Source organism: Centrocercus urophasianus, unplaced genomic scaffold (genome assembly GCF_019232065.1).
Source record: "Centrocercus urophasianus isolate 14NV4802_14NV808 unplaced genomic scaffold, USGS_Curo_1.0 seq_27, whole genome shotgun sequence".
Classification (NCBI taxonomy): domain Eukaryota; kingdom Metazoa; phylum Chordata; class Aves; order Galliformes; family Phasianidae; genus Centrocercus; species Centrocercus urophasianus.
The window spans coordinates 5,452,632-5,469,577 of record NW_024884833.1 but is presented as its reverse complement, the minus strand read 5'-3'; the positions used below and the strand labels follow the sequence as shown (position 1 = coordinate 5,469,577).

Genomic DNA, 16,946 nt, shown 5'->3' with positions numbered 1-16,946 from the left:
CAAAACCAGGCACAAAATTGCTTGGAATGAGAAAGCTTGTGATACCCAAAACAAGATACCCATTCATGAAAAAACATTTAGAAGAGCTAAATGTCAGTAAAACATGAGCTCAGGAATTTTTTTTTTTTCACATAGGATGGCTGAAAAGAATACAAAATGTTATGATCAAGGAAGAAGGAATCATTTAGTACTGCCAGAGAAATCTTAGTGGAACAAATAAAGAAAACTCTATACCATTTTCCCAAACAAAGTGAGGGCTTGCAGTTTGATACTAGCTGAGGAAGAACTGAAACTCTGATGGAACTACTAATTGAAAAAAAATTCCACATTGGAAATAATTTTATTGTAGTGAACTTTCAAAAATATAATTGAATTCATCGCACACAGTGCCGTCCAACTTAGAAGAAAATACAACTTTTCTGAGGATTATTACTCTGCATTGTATAGTTTTCCTTCTACAATCATTCATTTACTGACAGAGAGAGTGCATACAATTTTATGTGGCATATATCGTAAAGTTGGCGTTTATAAAAAGGCCAAAATAAGGTATTCAAAATGGCAATTACATTCTCATATTCTTTGTAAATCCTAGTTCTACCATTCTGACCAGTACTATCAGGAGTTACTTGGGTGTTATCTGTATTTACTGAGTTGTACAGATTTTTATTGGTCATATCAAAAACATCCTCTCTCTACAAAGCTCATGCTGCTATGCACTGCCAAAGCATTTAAAGGAAATTCATGTTTAACTTTGTATTGATGTGCAGCAATTTTTGTCTTCAAGAATGAAACACTACACTTCTTTATAAACAGGAACATAATTAATTCCTCTTGTTCAACAATTAATTAGTTCACAGCTTCTTCTTATGTATTGAACATGCATATTGACAGTTCTTTATGCGAAGAGGAAAAACATTGGTTAGACAGCACACACTTCAGTCACCCTTTCTGAAGATTCCTATGTTACATTGTGCTTCATGAGAGAACTGTACTCTTCTCCGAGTTTCTTCTTCTCATTTAATTTTGCCAGTATGGCATCCAGTAAATATGAGGCAAAAGGAAACTGAAAAAGAAATATAGCAAGAAAAATGGTCATTTAACTTTATTTTCTTCATGTTAAAAACATTTAAATTTCCTTCGGCTGTTAGATTTCACTTAGTTCTGACAACTACCATACACGCACAGATCTTGAACTTTGAAGTTCACCTGTCTGGTTAGTGCCTAGAACTTTGCACACCACCATAAAAATGATAAAAGAACAGAGTAAAATGAAAAAAAGATAAACGCCTTATTGAACAATTCATGCTTTACTGACCATGTTAATGATGTAAACTGCAGTACTAGCATCTCTGTCATTTATCTTCAACCAGCTGATCAATAAGGGGTTACAGTCATCTCTAGGGCATGCAGAAGTGGTAGTGCATGTTCTCTACTCTCAGGAGGATGAGACAGAACTACTAGTACAGCCCACAGTGTTGTGGCAACCGCAGCAACTTAAGACACATACACGAAAACCTGTAAATAAAACCAAACCTAAATTCCCAAGCCCCAGAAGCTCTGACTGTATGGACAGGGATAACAGACAAAAACTTGCTCCTCCGAAATACGGTAGCAAAGATTTGCATTTACGTATTTGCAGAAAAAAAAAATAATAATCAAAAACCTATTTGATATCTCTTCTGGTATAAAAGATGTGCAGTGTCTTCAAAGAAAGTGATGGTATATATTCTCCTCCATCACTGCATTATCACAGACTGCATGAGTTTGTGGTGTGTTGGGAAGTACTTGTGGAGGGAGTACAGAATGCTCCTCCATGCAGCTGCACCCACAGGGGGAACAGCTCTGTGTCAGAGCAGAACCCAACAGTTTTACTGTGCTGCTTCAGAGAGCTCTGTCAACCTTCTTGAAATCCTAGTGAGACCCGTGGTGATAGAAAAAGTAATAGCCATCATTCATGTCAGAAACAGAGTTCATTTTATTTTAATAAGGCCACTAGAAATAAATTAGCAAAAACTTAGCAGTTAGTTGAGAAGCTCAATCACCAACCAAACACCAAACCAAACACAAATGCTATCTCCTAATGTCTGAAATTATACAAGGGCTGCTTTGAAAGTAATGCCTCATATTTCACTGTGTTGGCCCATGACATCAAAGGCAGATGTTGGTGTTACAGCAGTGGTGACAGAAGCTTCCCATCAGTATTCTGTTACATGTTGTCGTCGTGTAACAGATGGCAGTAGAGGGGAACACTGACATAATGGTGTCTGACGTGGAAACACGTATGAGGCAAAGGCATTGAATTCTGCCATGCAGAAAATCTTGTACCTATTGACATTAATCGATGCTTGCTGAATGTTTATGGAGGCCAGACAGTGTGAGCCCAGTGAGGTGGTGGGTGATGCATTTCAGCAGTGGTGACAGCAACTGTGGGTCACTTCTGCTGGTGCAGATTTTGATGAGCATGACATACTGGCTCTTGTTCACCACTAGCAAAAATGCATAGCTAATGGTAGTGATTGTGTTGAGAAAGCATTTTGTAGTTGAGAATCTGCTCTATCAAAAAGCTCCATTGTGCTCTTTGTATCTGTTGTAGTTTTCACAGAAATAAATAGGAGGCATTGCTTTCAGAGTGACCTACATATCTGGAGAGAATCCCAGTCTACTAATATTTATCACCATTAATAAGTCAGAAAAAAAATATCTAAATTATTAGCAAGGAAAAACTTGTTAACAGCAAGTATCTGCCATGAACTGATTATAATAGGACTCCTGTCTTCTGTTCAGCGGTCACTTTGCAGTCACAGGAAGAGGCTGCTAATATGCATTATTACTCTCTTCTATTGGACATGGTATTCTGTACCTGCTGACCAGACGTGCCTCCATCTGTCACAAATAACTTCTCTCTATGATAAGAATTTTCTAGTATTCATCTACAGCTGTCAGCCATCTCCATCTTTTCTGGCGAATTTTGAGGAATAGAGGGATCCAACTCACTAAGCATTCAGAGTAAGCAACACCTAATTTTATCTGAAATTCTGTGACACTTACTTGCTACCGTGCTTTAAAAGCACCGACCCCGGCATCCTGTTCACTCTAATTGCTCTCCTTCCTTGTCTAAATGTGTTTTTACGAGAACACGATACCATTACCTCAATGTCCCTAATTCTTCTTCCTAGCTTGAGTGCATTCATTTTTGATACATCTTACCTCCTTAATGTTCTGTCCAAGATGAATGCCTTCTTATTGATGTCTCTGGTTCATACCATTCTATCTACATTTTACTTGCCGCTCACTACTCTCTGTGGCTTCCATGTCATAGCAAACTGATTTTTAAAGAAGTCTTTCCATTTAAATCATTCACTTAAATCAAGAGCATTTGAAAGTTGAACGGTATGTCATTATTTCACATTTGCTGGTTTCAGAGAAAATGCTGTACTTTTTTTAATCTGGTTTTATTTCCGTGCCGACACCCAGAGCTGGATGATCTCTACAGTCTTCATCTTTAATAGAAGCCTGTCAGGTTTACTTTTAATGATGACTCTGTAACTATCCTGGGAAGCTTCCCTTTACATTTCTCCCCAGAACTTCAGAACTGTTGAAGATGTCTCTACTCCAAAGTATTTATCCCAGTTTCCAAACTTGCCATATGCTTGGGGAAGGCTTTGGGAGTTCAGCGAGTGCTAAGTGCACACCTAAGGAGCATCTTGTTTATACCAGTGATAATTATATACAGAATGATACTTCCTTCAAGTGGTTTTCAGTTATCTGTGCCACAGGCAATTTATTCAAACACTGAGCACTGACAGCGATAGCAATCCTAAATCAGTATATTATGGTAGGCTTTAGGAGGAGTAGTATTTAACTGGCTTTTTTTTGTTTGTTTGTTTGTTTGTTTTAATTCAGAAAATTTAAGAGAGAAAGCTTACCTACATTTGAAGATTCCTTGTTTATTTACCATTACCAAAATTACAGATTTCTTTCCTGAGACTAGAAAGCCATGTGGGTGAAATGGCATATTTCTTAAACATCAGAGAGGTATCTTGGTATCTGGTAATATGATCCTGAAGAGTCAGGAATGGTGGTAGTTATTCCTATTTCTTTCAGCTATCTACTCCTACTTTGAGTATGCTTCTTCCAAAGATCCCTTCCGAAAAAAAATATACTAGTTATGTCTGTTGACCTTACACTATACTGCTGAGTCTCACATAATATGTGTGTGCACAACCACACAGCCTCCTGATCTGCCAGTGAAAAGACCGGTCAAGAGAGCAAGGAAATGTTATTCCAATGAGGCATAACATCTCAACTCATGGACTCTATTATTTGGCTTCTGTTTCACAAACTCTAAAATGTGTTAATGTACATAGAAACAATGGTATTTTATTTCTGGAATATACAAATTAGTGGTTACTGCTATTTTAAATCTCCCCACATGGATCTTCAGGGTAATAAATTTGCTCAACAAAACTATCCAAACATGCTGAAAAACTTCCTCAACTCAAATTGTGTGAACCACAAAGAATGACCTCAAGCAAAAGTGCAGTAATGCCAATTTTTAATGACCCAAACTTCCAAATATCACTGTAACTGTAAGACAGTAGAATAGAATACTGAGATATGCCTCATTTCATTATTATTCTTTGTTTGCTCTCCTCTGGGATAGCTGTATGTATATGATGTTAACAGTGTCCAGAGCAAGATTTGATCTGCACCACTGCTGCTTTTTAAGGTGCAAATATGTAAAACACTGTGAGGTGGTGACCGTGGTCAATGTGTGCATGTGTAAGCAAGTGAATGTGCATGTGTGCATTGAGCAGACAACAGGCAATGAGCAAGAGACCTATTCAAGAGAAGGATTAAGAAAGATGCAGACTGGAGAGAGACCAAAGGAAGCAGAACAGGTGAGCTCCAACCAGAACATTTGAAAGGAAACAACCATGGCTGTTGTTGCATATTCGCAGAAGAGACCAGAGGAAGTCCGCATTTAAAATCCAGTGTAAATCCTAAAAATGGGTTAGAGAAAATCCTTACTGATGAGGAGTGAATATGCTGTTCCAAGTCTGTGTTCTAGAGACAGATTATACAAATACCTACAGAGAGCCCAGAGAACAAAGGGGAGGGAGTTTTTCTGGAAGTTTTAACTACTGGAATATGATTTGTATACTAATAATGAGGTCATGAGAGGAAAGATTTCATTAGGCAGCCTCATATGAGATGTGATATCCTGAGGAGTTCAGGAAGAGGGAGGGAAGACAAAAGCTGCTCTGTGTCTGATAAGGGACCTGATTAATCAATTCTGACATTTGGTACAGTGCTTGGAAGAGTTAGGCAAATGATTTGTATTTTACTAAAAAAATAGTTCTGAGAGACTTCCGTTAGTAATCTAGATTGGGGTTAACATGTTGTACTCACATACAGAATTAATAACTGATTGTTCAGAGATGCTCTCCCTTACAATCAATCACAATGAAGGAAAGCCTTGAGTGGTAAGAAATCTTGTCTAAGCGGTGAAAAGAAGTCATCCTTTCAATTTGATTACACAAGGCTCCTTGTAATAGAAAAAAAGCTAGAGAAGGTTTTTTTCTTGATTATAAACAGAGAATGCTACTACATTGTGTCAGGTTCAAATAACAAGACATACACAAGCAGGTGACGTGGGAGAAAATACCCCACGTGATTAAAAGCCTCATGCAAACTATCAACATACTTGTATATCAAGATGTCCATAATTGTACCCTCCTTCCACAAACACTACAAACTCCCAGATACCCAATATTTTATGATGCAATATATTTCCTGGGCTCTCTCTCCCATGTCCACACACAAGGAGTTCAGTGTCTCTATACATCATCAGGGACACTGGGTATCTGCATGCATTCCTGTGAAGCCTCTCTACAAGTGAGTTCTTCAAAGGCAAGAGAATCTCCTAACTGTCATCCAGTTATTAACTGTCATCAGTTATTACGATGTTTCATTTTTATACTTCAGTGACTGTAGTCCCTGGGTGTTGCAGTTTGAACACATAAAGTGGAAAAAGCACCTGTTGGCCATTCCAGATGTAGGTTTAGACAGCCAGTGATTTTTACTGACTCTGCAGAATTCAGAACATGGGTGTACTTCCAGATTAGATGATCCTTTTGTACATAACTATATCCTGAAGCAGAGATGTCTCCATCAGATTTTAAGTTTCTTCCTATATGGTTCTACAGTGGTTGGTAAAGTGGCTACACAAATTCTGACTGGGGACATTCATGAATGCAAAAATATTTAGCATGGAACTATTAACATTTTTGTAAAGCTGAAGGAAATTACACTTTCTTAAGACATAAGCATGCAGCAAATAAAGGTATGGATGAGGTGTAAAACAGAGGTGTGCTATCCTTTATGATTACACTTAGGAGAATCTACAAAATGACAGTAAAAAGCAACTAGTGCTGCCCCAGTCCCCCCAAAAATCTCATGCAGCAGTAAAATGGCGTATGTCAGTAATAAAAATAAAATGTCTATGACATTTTAAACGTTATCATACTGTCATGGTGGAATAAAATTAGCTTGAAGAATGATCTAAAGGGATATGATGCAGTTCATTATGTATAACAGCAACAGCAGCAGTTTCCCAGTGTTCATAAAGGTTTCTCCATTAAATTTACCTCCAGTCAATAATTAGGAGTCCACAAATAAACCTAGGCAATTAAATCAATACTGCTGGGCAATTATGTTCCAAAGTCCTGGCTCAATGGCACAAAAAGACACTATATCAAACTGCAATATTAAGTGATCTGATGCAATTTCCTTCTGAACATTTTCTCAGATTAAGAGAAAAGAGCAAGCCTGCACTTTTTTTTTCAGAATACGGAGGAGTTCAGCTTGTCAACCTGTACCTCTAAGCAGTTTCTTCTGAGCAAAGTTCTAGCAGAAAGCTTTAATTCCATCATGAGCATGAGTTTTCTGATCAGAAATACTACCGATGTCTAAAAAAGGAAACCACAACCAATCTTTGGACAAGGCATGAATTAAGCAATTAAAAGGGCAAAAAACTCTTCTGTGAGCTGTGCCGAAATTAAGAAATCTAAGCATTTTCCATCCATGTGAATTAGCAAGGACAGAAAGGAAAAGCAGAGCAGGCAGCACCTAAAAAAGCACTAATTCCTTTGTGATCCTAAAGATTGATTTGCTACGAATTACTTTTACCTTTGGAGCTCCTCCAGAGGAACCCCACAAGATGGAGCAAAAACCACTGAAAACCACTATGAACTTGTACACAAACAGATGTGGCCAAGTGCAGTGAGCTGCCCCAGCTTTCGGTAAGGTTTGGTTACACGGTGAATAACCCCCCCCCCCACTCTCCATGCCCTGGCTCTGGCTGTCTCCATACATCGAAAGAGAAGTGATAAAATTCTATGCAGGATTTTCTAACAATCTGCCGAAGAATGACAACAAAAATACAACCAGAATTCCTCATCGTATTATCTGATTTATATTTTGGAGTCAGTAATATAAACAGAATATTGAAATTGATAGGTTTTTTAAAAAAATTACGAGAGCAATTTCATGAATAGGAGTAGTTCTCCACTATTTCTGAGTTTCACGTAACACTACAAAGTGCTTAAACTAAAATGCTAATATTTCTGACCAAGCTAGTAAAAGTAAACTGATATTTCCATCTCCACTGCAGCAATTAAGCAGACTTAATTGCAGAAAGTTTGGATAATGACAGAGGAAAAACCTGTCACTTCTTAAAAAATCTGGTCACAGGTCATAATCTAAGCATAAAAGCTATCAGTGATAAAACATTTCAACCTGAAAGAGATTGTTCCCTTGAAATGATTACCAAAATATTTTCAATCATTCACATGAACGGCATCTCAAATGGACTCACGCTAGTGAATATGCATTAGGAACATCGGATTTATAAATCAAACTTTATTTCATTTCAGATATCAGCTACACATTGCCTGAATAAAGGAGACAACGAAAGGATAATGGAAAAGTTTCAAGAGTCGGTGTCTGTTGTCAGTGATGCCCAAACAAAAGCTGACTATGGCTAGAAAAGCAGGGCTCTCACCTGCCAATAAACTGCCCTTGATCACTTACAAGAGGGGAGCATCCCAGCAGACTCTGTATGTATTAAAAAAAAGACTTGAAAGAGAAGAAGAAGTATCACACAGGTCACAGCGGCAGTCTCAATGGACCCCTCAGGGATTTCTGCTAGTCTCAGCCTTGTCATCCTCTATGCAGCTTTCCTCTCTGCCCAGAAAATGTCGATAGGAAAATGTTTGAGGGGCCTCTGGTGGAAATTTTTTCATTCTTTCTGCATTGACAGGATGCCAAATCAATATTTACTTCCCACTAACAAGCTGCTCGAGGTCTCAGTAGAAAATATTGTAGAGAATGCGGGAAGACACGATAATAAACAGCTGTCTGGCTATGAGGAAAACATGAATTGACTGGAAACAGGTCCACAGTAAAAGGTCATCGAAACCCATGAACTCCTCAGGTGTCCATATCAAATACTAACTTTAAAGGCACATAGTAAAAAATCTCTTTTTCCTAAGAGGTATGAGAGGATGGATCCTTTCCACTGTCTCAATAATTTCATTAATGCATTTGCCAAGATCTGTGCTGGTTTTCTTCAGCGCTGTTTCAGCTTTCAGCTGTAAGTTAGCTATAGCAAATTGTAGGTTAACATACCTTCAGTTTTATCCACTGACTCTTAAGATTTCTTAAGAGAAGTAAAAAGGAAATGCTACCAAAACAAGGATTTTATGTTACTTTACATAATTATTGGTGGCATAATTACAAAGACAGCGGACAAATTACAACCTAAAAACACTTATCTATTCAGAGGAGAAAGTTGTAATTTGTTAAGGGAAGAAATAAATTTATAACCTGTGCTTCAAGAAGTTTCTGTATACAAAGCAGCCATTCTTCGTCTTTTTCAGATTCCATTTTTGCCTTTGCTGTTTCCTAAAAATACAGATACATAATATTTTAACACCATATGAGAAGAACATAATGGACAGTATAGGATATGTATAGTAGATACATATTAAATAAACAGCATGTAGAAGTAGGAATGATGCTCTCAGAACCAGTTACTTGAAGCTTGTCTACTGAATATGAGGGCTCTGCTAAATTTATAAATCCATGTTAGTGCATGTCTTGAATCATATGTTCTTTTCTATATAGGTACATGTGTATAGGTACTCTATATGGAAATCTTACACGTCCAATTTTCTCACACACTGATAAATGGAATGTGTTTAAAATTTATGTAGTGAAATCTCTCATCACCTGTATTGAGTATATTCACGTTTTACACATACATTCACAACATTGCTTAAAAGAAATAGGATATAAAAGTCACTTTGAGAATGAGGCAAACAGACAACAATTCTGTCAAAGCCAATTGCTTTACAAGGATATATAAGAGTGATAGGGTTTTTAAAGGTGTATAAGCAGGGAAAGGATCAGTCCATTACATTTATATTCATGGTTGTAACCCGTATAGATACACATGCATACACATAAAAAGCAAATTTATTTAACTCATTTGAATATCCTCGTTTGTAAATGGTGAAATGTAAAGCTCCATTAAGGCTAAGAGAAGACTAAGTCTTCACTGAAATACAGTTACAGGTCAATGATGGTCAACTCCTAGACATTTCTTAAATATAAGTGCAGAGGCTTTTTCATGTATTTCTTGATCAGGTCTCAGTATATCGGGATAATGATAATTCCTATTACTATATATATTCCATAAAAGGTGATTTATGAAACACTCAAATATTTCACAGTAAAACAGAAAAATGTATTATAGAATCATCAGAAAAAGGCAATGGATCCTCCTCCAAAAATATTTATCTACAAGAAATGCTTTTAATGAGTATCACAATTCAAGAAAGTAATCATCAACGGAATCAATTTGGCACAGCAAGATACATTCTAATTTTGTTTTCATTAATGCAGAAGTCTGTTTAAAATGTATAACCCTGCCAAATATTCCCACAAAAAAGGAAACTGCTAAGGATTTTCAAGTAATGCTCTACATCTGCATGCTCAAAACAGTATATTCATATTTTATTTATGTATGTCCAAAGTCTTGACACCTTAGGAATCTCTAACGTGACCTTTTAATTTAAATTCAACAATTCTGTTCTTTATTCGTGCTAGATGATGCACAATGAAATTTCAGTCTTTAACTAGATATTCTCTTCCAATAAGAATGGAAAATTACAGCACCTTCAGATCTCGCCCCTTTTTACTGAAGTCCTTAAAATAACTTACCTCATCATCTTCTACTTCTAATATCTCCTCAAGATCTGCTGTTGAAACATTAAGGATAGACGCTGCCAACTGAACAGACTCTTGGGAAAGGCCTTTTTTACATGCCCTTGCTTCTTCCATTTTTTTTGCCTGTTTGACTTTTATTCTCAGCTCTTGTACACTATGGTGTATCTCTCTGGTGAGAGCCTGGAAGACAAAAGCAAAAAACACTGCTATTTTTCTTAAAGTACAAACACCGTGGGAAAAAAAAAATCATTTACACTAAATTCTTTTATTTAGGAACTGACTTCATTCTGTATTATTGGTTGAAAAGAATACAGTCTGCAATATGAAATAATATGTTTAGAAAACAAAGTATAAAATAATACATTAAAACATAAAACGTTCTGAAATACAGGTATGTACTTTATTGGTATGTTTTTAGCAAATTATTCATAATGCTGTTTGACAAAGCAGCTTCTGCAGAATCAATTAAAAATAGTTTTCTGATCCAATCTACTAGAATTCATTTCTGTAGTGTGGCATATGTGGCTAAACTAGGAAGATGTTTGTAGCTTTAAAAAATCCAGAAAAATAAACAAATATTGCTAAGAGAAAACTGACTGGTAGGGGGCAGCTGTTTGAAAGGTTTAAGTGATAAGACACGAGCACCATTATCTGGAATGGAAAAAAGGGGCAACTGGGATTTAACAATCCTGATGTTAGCTAGGAAAAAAGAGATCACTGCACAAAAAACCCTGTAGTCTCAGAAGAAACCCAGTGGGTTGAAGCTGCTCTCTTCATTTAAAACCTGAATAAAGGAATCAGCACAAAATATCCTGCTGAAGAGACTGCCTGAACGTGAATGAGAGCTGAATGGGATTCAAACCAAATTTTGGGTTTTGTTCCACAGTACTGAGCTTGAGTACACACAAGTACTGAGCTTGAATAATATCTTCCAAAGCTGAACATGTGCAAACTGCATAGTAAAAAATCGATGTTCAAGTTCCTACCTATCCTGTTCCTAAAATTCTCTGATTTAGTGAAATAACACAGTGTTAGCACAAAACATCAGTTACATAACTGCTTTGTTTCAACATTTATGCAAGTATGGCAGAAAGATTTTGTAAAAGGCATGGTGAGACTATTTAAAAACTGTTGGCTGGGAGACAAGAGCAGTAACTCCACGTCAGAAGATCCTCATAGTGTATTTAATGATTCAAGCTGAACAGTGAGGGTCAATATAGACACACCCGAGCTGTTTAAAATGAGAGAAAAAACTTTTTCCAATCACCATCTGTGTTGCGTTTCTTATTAAATTATCTCTCACTGTGTAGCTGATAAATTCCTAAAAAACATTTTGCTGCAGAATGCCTTCATCTCTAGAAAGTGACAACGGGATTATGAAGACTGTTTATTGGAATTTGAGGTTAAACAATCTACAGCCTCCACTGGGCCAACACTTTCTAGAGCCTCCAGTGTATTCAAAACATAGTCATTGCAGAGCACTTGATAATAATGTTCAAAGAAACAACAAGATTGATTTGATTCCAATGCTTGTTTACTTGTCCTACGCTTTTTCTTTTTAACATTTTGCTCTACTTTTGTAAAATTTAATAATTAAAAGCAAAATTATCCTACCACAAACCACAAACTTGAGGAGAGAACATACAGTGAAATTTGGTTTGTCTGATTCAAGCAAAAGTCCCTCCTTCTGCAGTATTTCTAACAGAATACCATGTACACAATCTTGTCTGCAACTAGAGAGCTGACAGGAATGAAGAAACATGAAATGCTTTACAGGCAGCGAGCTAAGGTCACTTGGACAAAGTTGACAGAAGGAAACAGACAAGGAAAGAATACAACCCCAAGTAGAAAAGCTGCCATTATTAAAGAAAATTATAGATGCATCATTTTTTAAAAAAATTTTTATTTTTTAACCTATGGACTTTAGATTGGATACTGAGATCAGCTCTTTTTCAATATGCCTTCTTCACACTGTCATTTAGTAGTAATAATGTTTTGAAATATATTTTTCTCGGAAAGTGCCTTAACAAATGGCAACTTCCTTGTTGACATCTTATTTGTCATAAACAAATGGATCTTTGTACTAAATAGTTCTTAGTTTTTATAATTTATGTGTCAGTTTATACTTTATTACAGAAGTGTTTAATGTCAAAGCCATAGAGGTGTTAACTGTGTTAGGAAGAACCATTCCCAAATTGAAAATGGCATAAAACTAGGAGCTAACCAATTTTTAAAAGCTTTTATTGGTGAATGTACTGAAGTCAGTACAATACCATTCTTTGGATAAGAAATTGATCTAATGCATTCTAGAGCTAAGTGCAGGATTTTAAACTACAACATTTCTCACTTTGTATTTCAGTATTGTTTTTTTTTTTTTTAAACTTACAAGCATACATAGGTAGTACAAACTGCCTGCAATGAAATCAATGCTATATTGATACACGGTAACACTGATGTTGTTACTATTAGCACTACTACGATTTTTCTCTTTGTTTTTCTTTGGTGTGAAGTCTAGGGGATATTTTCTTGCTAAAGCCATCCACTCATCTGTTACCAGCAGCTATTCTGGTGGGACACACTTAGCCTCCACCAGCCAACTAGAATAGGAATCCCTGATTAATTTCTGAAAACAAATCTACAATATATCTTGTCACACCAGTGCAATTGCTGCTGGCCCAACTACAACAAAAGTAAGCTTAAAATTCTGACAGCAAGTTTAAATTACACAGTTCTTTTTAATTGGTAGCAACTGTTGCATTATCTCCTGCTTTGGTGGACAGAGGAAAAGCAAAAGACATCCTGGATTTGTGCAAGGCCTGTGGACATCACATCCTCATCTTGAAATTGGAGCAAAGGCTCCAGGCACCTCACTCCCAGTACTTGAGGGGGACTTATAGGGTGGAGGGAGACTGACTTTTTACATGGTTTGATAATGTTAGAACAAGAGAGAATGGGTTTAAACTAAAATAGGGGAGATTTAGGTTAGATGTTTGGAAGAAATTCTTTACCCAGAGGGTGTTGAGTCCCTGTCACAGGCTTCCCAGAGAAGCTGTGGCTGCCTCATCCCTGGAGGTCTTCAAAGCCAGGTTGAATGGGGCCCTGGGCAGCCTGAGCTGGTGGGAGCCCTTGGCAGGGAATTGGAGCTCAGTGATCTTTAAGATCCCTTCCAATCTGAGCCATTCTATGATTCTGTGACTCCAAAAAGCTATATAGTATTTATTATGTCTAATGAGTTGCATGAAACTCAAAAAACACCTCCCTTGTAAGCTGCATTTTTACAACCCAAAACATTCATACGATAAGTCTTCAACTTTGGTTTCAGCAAGCAAGCAAACACTTTTTTAGTAATATAATTCTGCTAGGCTTGAAATCTACAAAGTTGAGGATTTTTGTTCGTTTGTTTATTTTTGTTTAAAAGGCGATATTTACGTAAAAGCACAGGAAGTTGTAATACACAGACAGTGAGAAGACAATTTCAATATTATCTTTGTACCCCAGAAGCTTAGACACTATTCGGTCCTGGAATTGACACAAATTGACCAACGAGCCCCCCTCATGCTACAAAAGCAAAACAATTCCTAAAGCTATTCTCCTAATTTCTGTGTTAATTTACATATTCTATTGTTATTGTTTGTAGTATAGTCAAAGGCAAGAAGACAGACAGAAGTCTGATGTTCTTTTCTTTATGTATCAAACTATGCCTATCTCAGTCTCTCAGTTTTCTTGTTTTTCTTCCTGTTTTCTCCCCAGTCCAGCTGGGAGTGGGGAGTGAGCAAGTGGTTTTGTCTATTTAACTGCTATCCAGGATCAACCTACTGCAAAACAACAGAACAGTATAATACATGCAACAATTCTCATACATGTTGTATTTTTATGTATAGTTCAGTATGAAAGCTTGTGCTTAAAATGCACAAACAGTATATTCTTGGAGGCTGCAGCGATGTAAGAATATGACTCATATCATTATACCAAAATGAAAATCTTTTGTGAAACAAGGTTAGTTTTCAAAAGAAAAAAAAAAGTATTGTGAACATGTAGCAGCTATTTGAAGAACAAAACCTAGATTTCATAAAGGAATGGTGAGTTTAAAGAAATTCTCTAACAACAGAAAAATCATGGCCAAAAGTTAGCAGAGATCCCAGCACTTTAGAAAGTTGAGAGAACATCACCACCACAAGTAGATCACGGTTAAGAGGACAAAGCAAAATGAATGGACAAAGTGGCAAAGAAATTAAGGTTTATGCTGCTTCAGCAAGCAAAACAAGCAACAGCACTTTCTTTAGTGTAAGTACAGTTATGTGGTCCCTTTCCTCTCTAAAACTGACTTTAAAAGTACTCTTCAATGTCCATCCCTGGAGGTTTGCAACACTTTTAATACTAATATTTAGGCATGATGAAAGAAAATCAAGCCTGCTGTATAGCGATTTCTTTTAAATATACACATACACACATTATTTAAGTTTCCTCACATACCTTCTTCACTTAAACAAGTATACCTCCTAGCTACCTAGCCATTTATTTGTTTGTTTACTGATTGATTGGGAAAGGGACAACAGCGTATATGAGAAATAAAGACAAGACAGACCACTGCAGCAGATTTGTCTGGGCAAGGGCTATAACAAGTATCATTCCAACCCCTGGGAATCAGTTAGCCTCAGGAGGTTCAATTAATTCTTATGATCCCCAGAGATCACATGTGATTTCAGAGCCTAGCAGATGCCCTGAAAGCAATGAAACTGTGTACAGAACATACAGACTGGTCTCATCTTTCATTCAAAAAATGTATATCTAAGCTATATGATTCAGCTCTTAGATCTATCTGTGTAGGTTTGAAGGAATTAAGATAGACTTCCTCAATCTTTTCTATTAAGACAAAAATAAACAAACATTGACTAGATGTAGAATGTTTTAAAACCCAAACAAACAAACAAAACCACACTCAAAGGAGTGTTACAGTGACAAAATTCTTTAAAACTTAACAGAGCTTTAGAGTTTCAAAGGCTAATTCAATAAAGAGCTGAAATGGATAAACATGCCTACCAGAGCTAGGTACCTGACTGAAATATATGGTTTAAAAGGAAAAATCTTACAATCTTATGTTGATTAGCCTTGACAATAGTACTCACAACTTCTGAGAGACAGTGAAAGATGAAAGCACAAATAGCCTAGAAGAAATGTCTGTTGCCTGATGACCCCTAGGAGCTCCATTTTAAATAAAGATTGAGAAATTGCACTATATACATACAGAATAATGTAATACTGCAGCTGCATCCTCAACAAAATTTTCTACTTTTATTAACTCAAGTAAGTCTGAACATACATGATTGTAATTAAGGATCTAACAGACAGTATCTGAAAGATTAACTGAAGTCATTTACAATACCACCAGATTCTTCTACCTTTGGGACAAAAGCTATCTCCAATCTGCAGTCCAACAAGTCCAGCATTCTAGCACAATCCTGTCTTCTTTATGGCTCTGAGCTATAGATGATAGATGGTGAACCAGAAAAAGTGAATTCAGTAGTATCCCAAAACCAATTACAGCAAGAAAATCAGGAGCAGAGTGGACAGATTTGTACAGTATTTTTTTTTTTTTTTTTTTTTTTTGAGTTAAATCCAACATGGGTTTCCTGACTAAGATCTTGAGTCATGCAAACTGAGAAGGGCCTCAAGATTTCACTATCTGAACATAAACCTCAACTACCTACCATTTAGAATTGGACGACCAAAAAAGTCCATCAAAATGCAAAAATGAAGAAGAATATTAAGGTACAATGACAGAAATGAGAAACTGTGTTGACTAAAATCTTGCCACTTCAACACATCGCAGACGTGATTGGAATTTGCGCTATGTAATGGTTAAAGTTGCGTTATTCCTCCTTGTCATTAGGGGAACAGAAGAGAGAACATCTCAGCTGCTAACTTTTAAATACTGTATTTATTCACATTTCTACAAAACATCCTTGCTAGCAATCTCATTCTATGTCACTTACCTAAGTACCATTCCATGTTGATTCAAACTCAAGCTTAACTATTTTCAAGTTGAAAATTGAAAATATTCTTTTGACTTAATATACAGTCCTAGATGCCAAAAAGGCCAAGGCCAGGTTGGATAATGCCATTGGCAACCTGATCTAGTGGGCTGGCATCCTTGCCTGCAGTGGAGAAGTTGGAAAAAGGTGGCCTTTTAGGTCCCTTCCAACTCAAACCACTCCGTGATGCTATGAAAACCATGGGAAAAAAGATTCAAATGTATCAGTTTGACACTTAAGAGAAAAGTAAGTTGACTATGCGGCACTATTTCCCAAAATTTGGTACAATTACCCATAAATAAATAAAAAATGATCTAGGTCACAACCAGCTTTTAATTTTAGACTGTTTTCAAAACAAACCATATTTTAAACAATGATGGAGTGGACTTATTCTGGACAATTACAATGGAGTTTGTGCTTAGTAGAAATAGTGCTTAATATTTTTAATTACTAATATTACTACTTAGGCGTATACTTCTAAAGACAATCCTTTCGTAATCCAAAATTTTGATCTGTATAATTATTCAGCTTCTCTTTCTCTTTTCTAATTCTCTCTTGATAAGTGTTTACTTATCACCCTTTCACTTATGCCTAAAATCTTGCATTAAACTCTTCTTCTTT

General features: G+C 36.5%; 1 protein-coding gene across 1 annotated transcript in view; it reads right to left on the bottom strand.

Moving 5' to 3' along the window:
* Positions 1–397: 397 nt before the first annotated feature.
* The window catches only part of CNTLN (centlein), a 141,707-nt gene continuing 125,158 nt past the window's right edge, over positions 398–16,946 (bottom strand). Inside the window, exons 22-24 of the mRNA XM_042826730.1 lie at positions 10,288–10,473; positions 8,890–8,967; positions 398–1,063 (exon numbers count right to left, since the gene is read on the bottom strand). Coding sequence (XP_042682664.1) covers positions 959–1,063; positions 8,890–8,967; positions 10,288–10,473 — 369 coding nt within the window. The 3' untranslated portion in view covers positions 398–958. The remainder of the gene's footprint in view (positions 1,064–8,889; positions 8,968–10,287; positions 10,474–16,946) is intronic.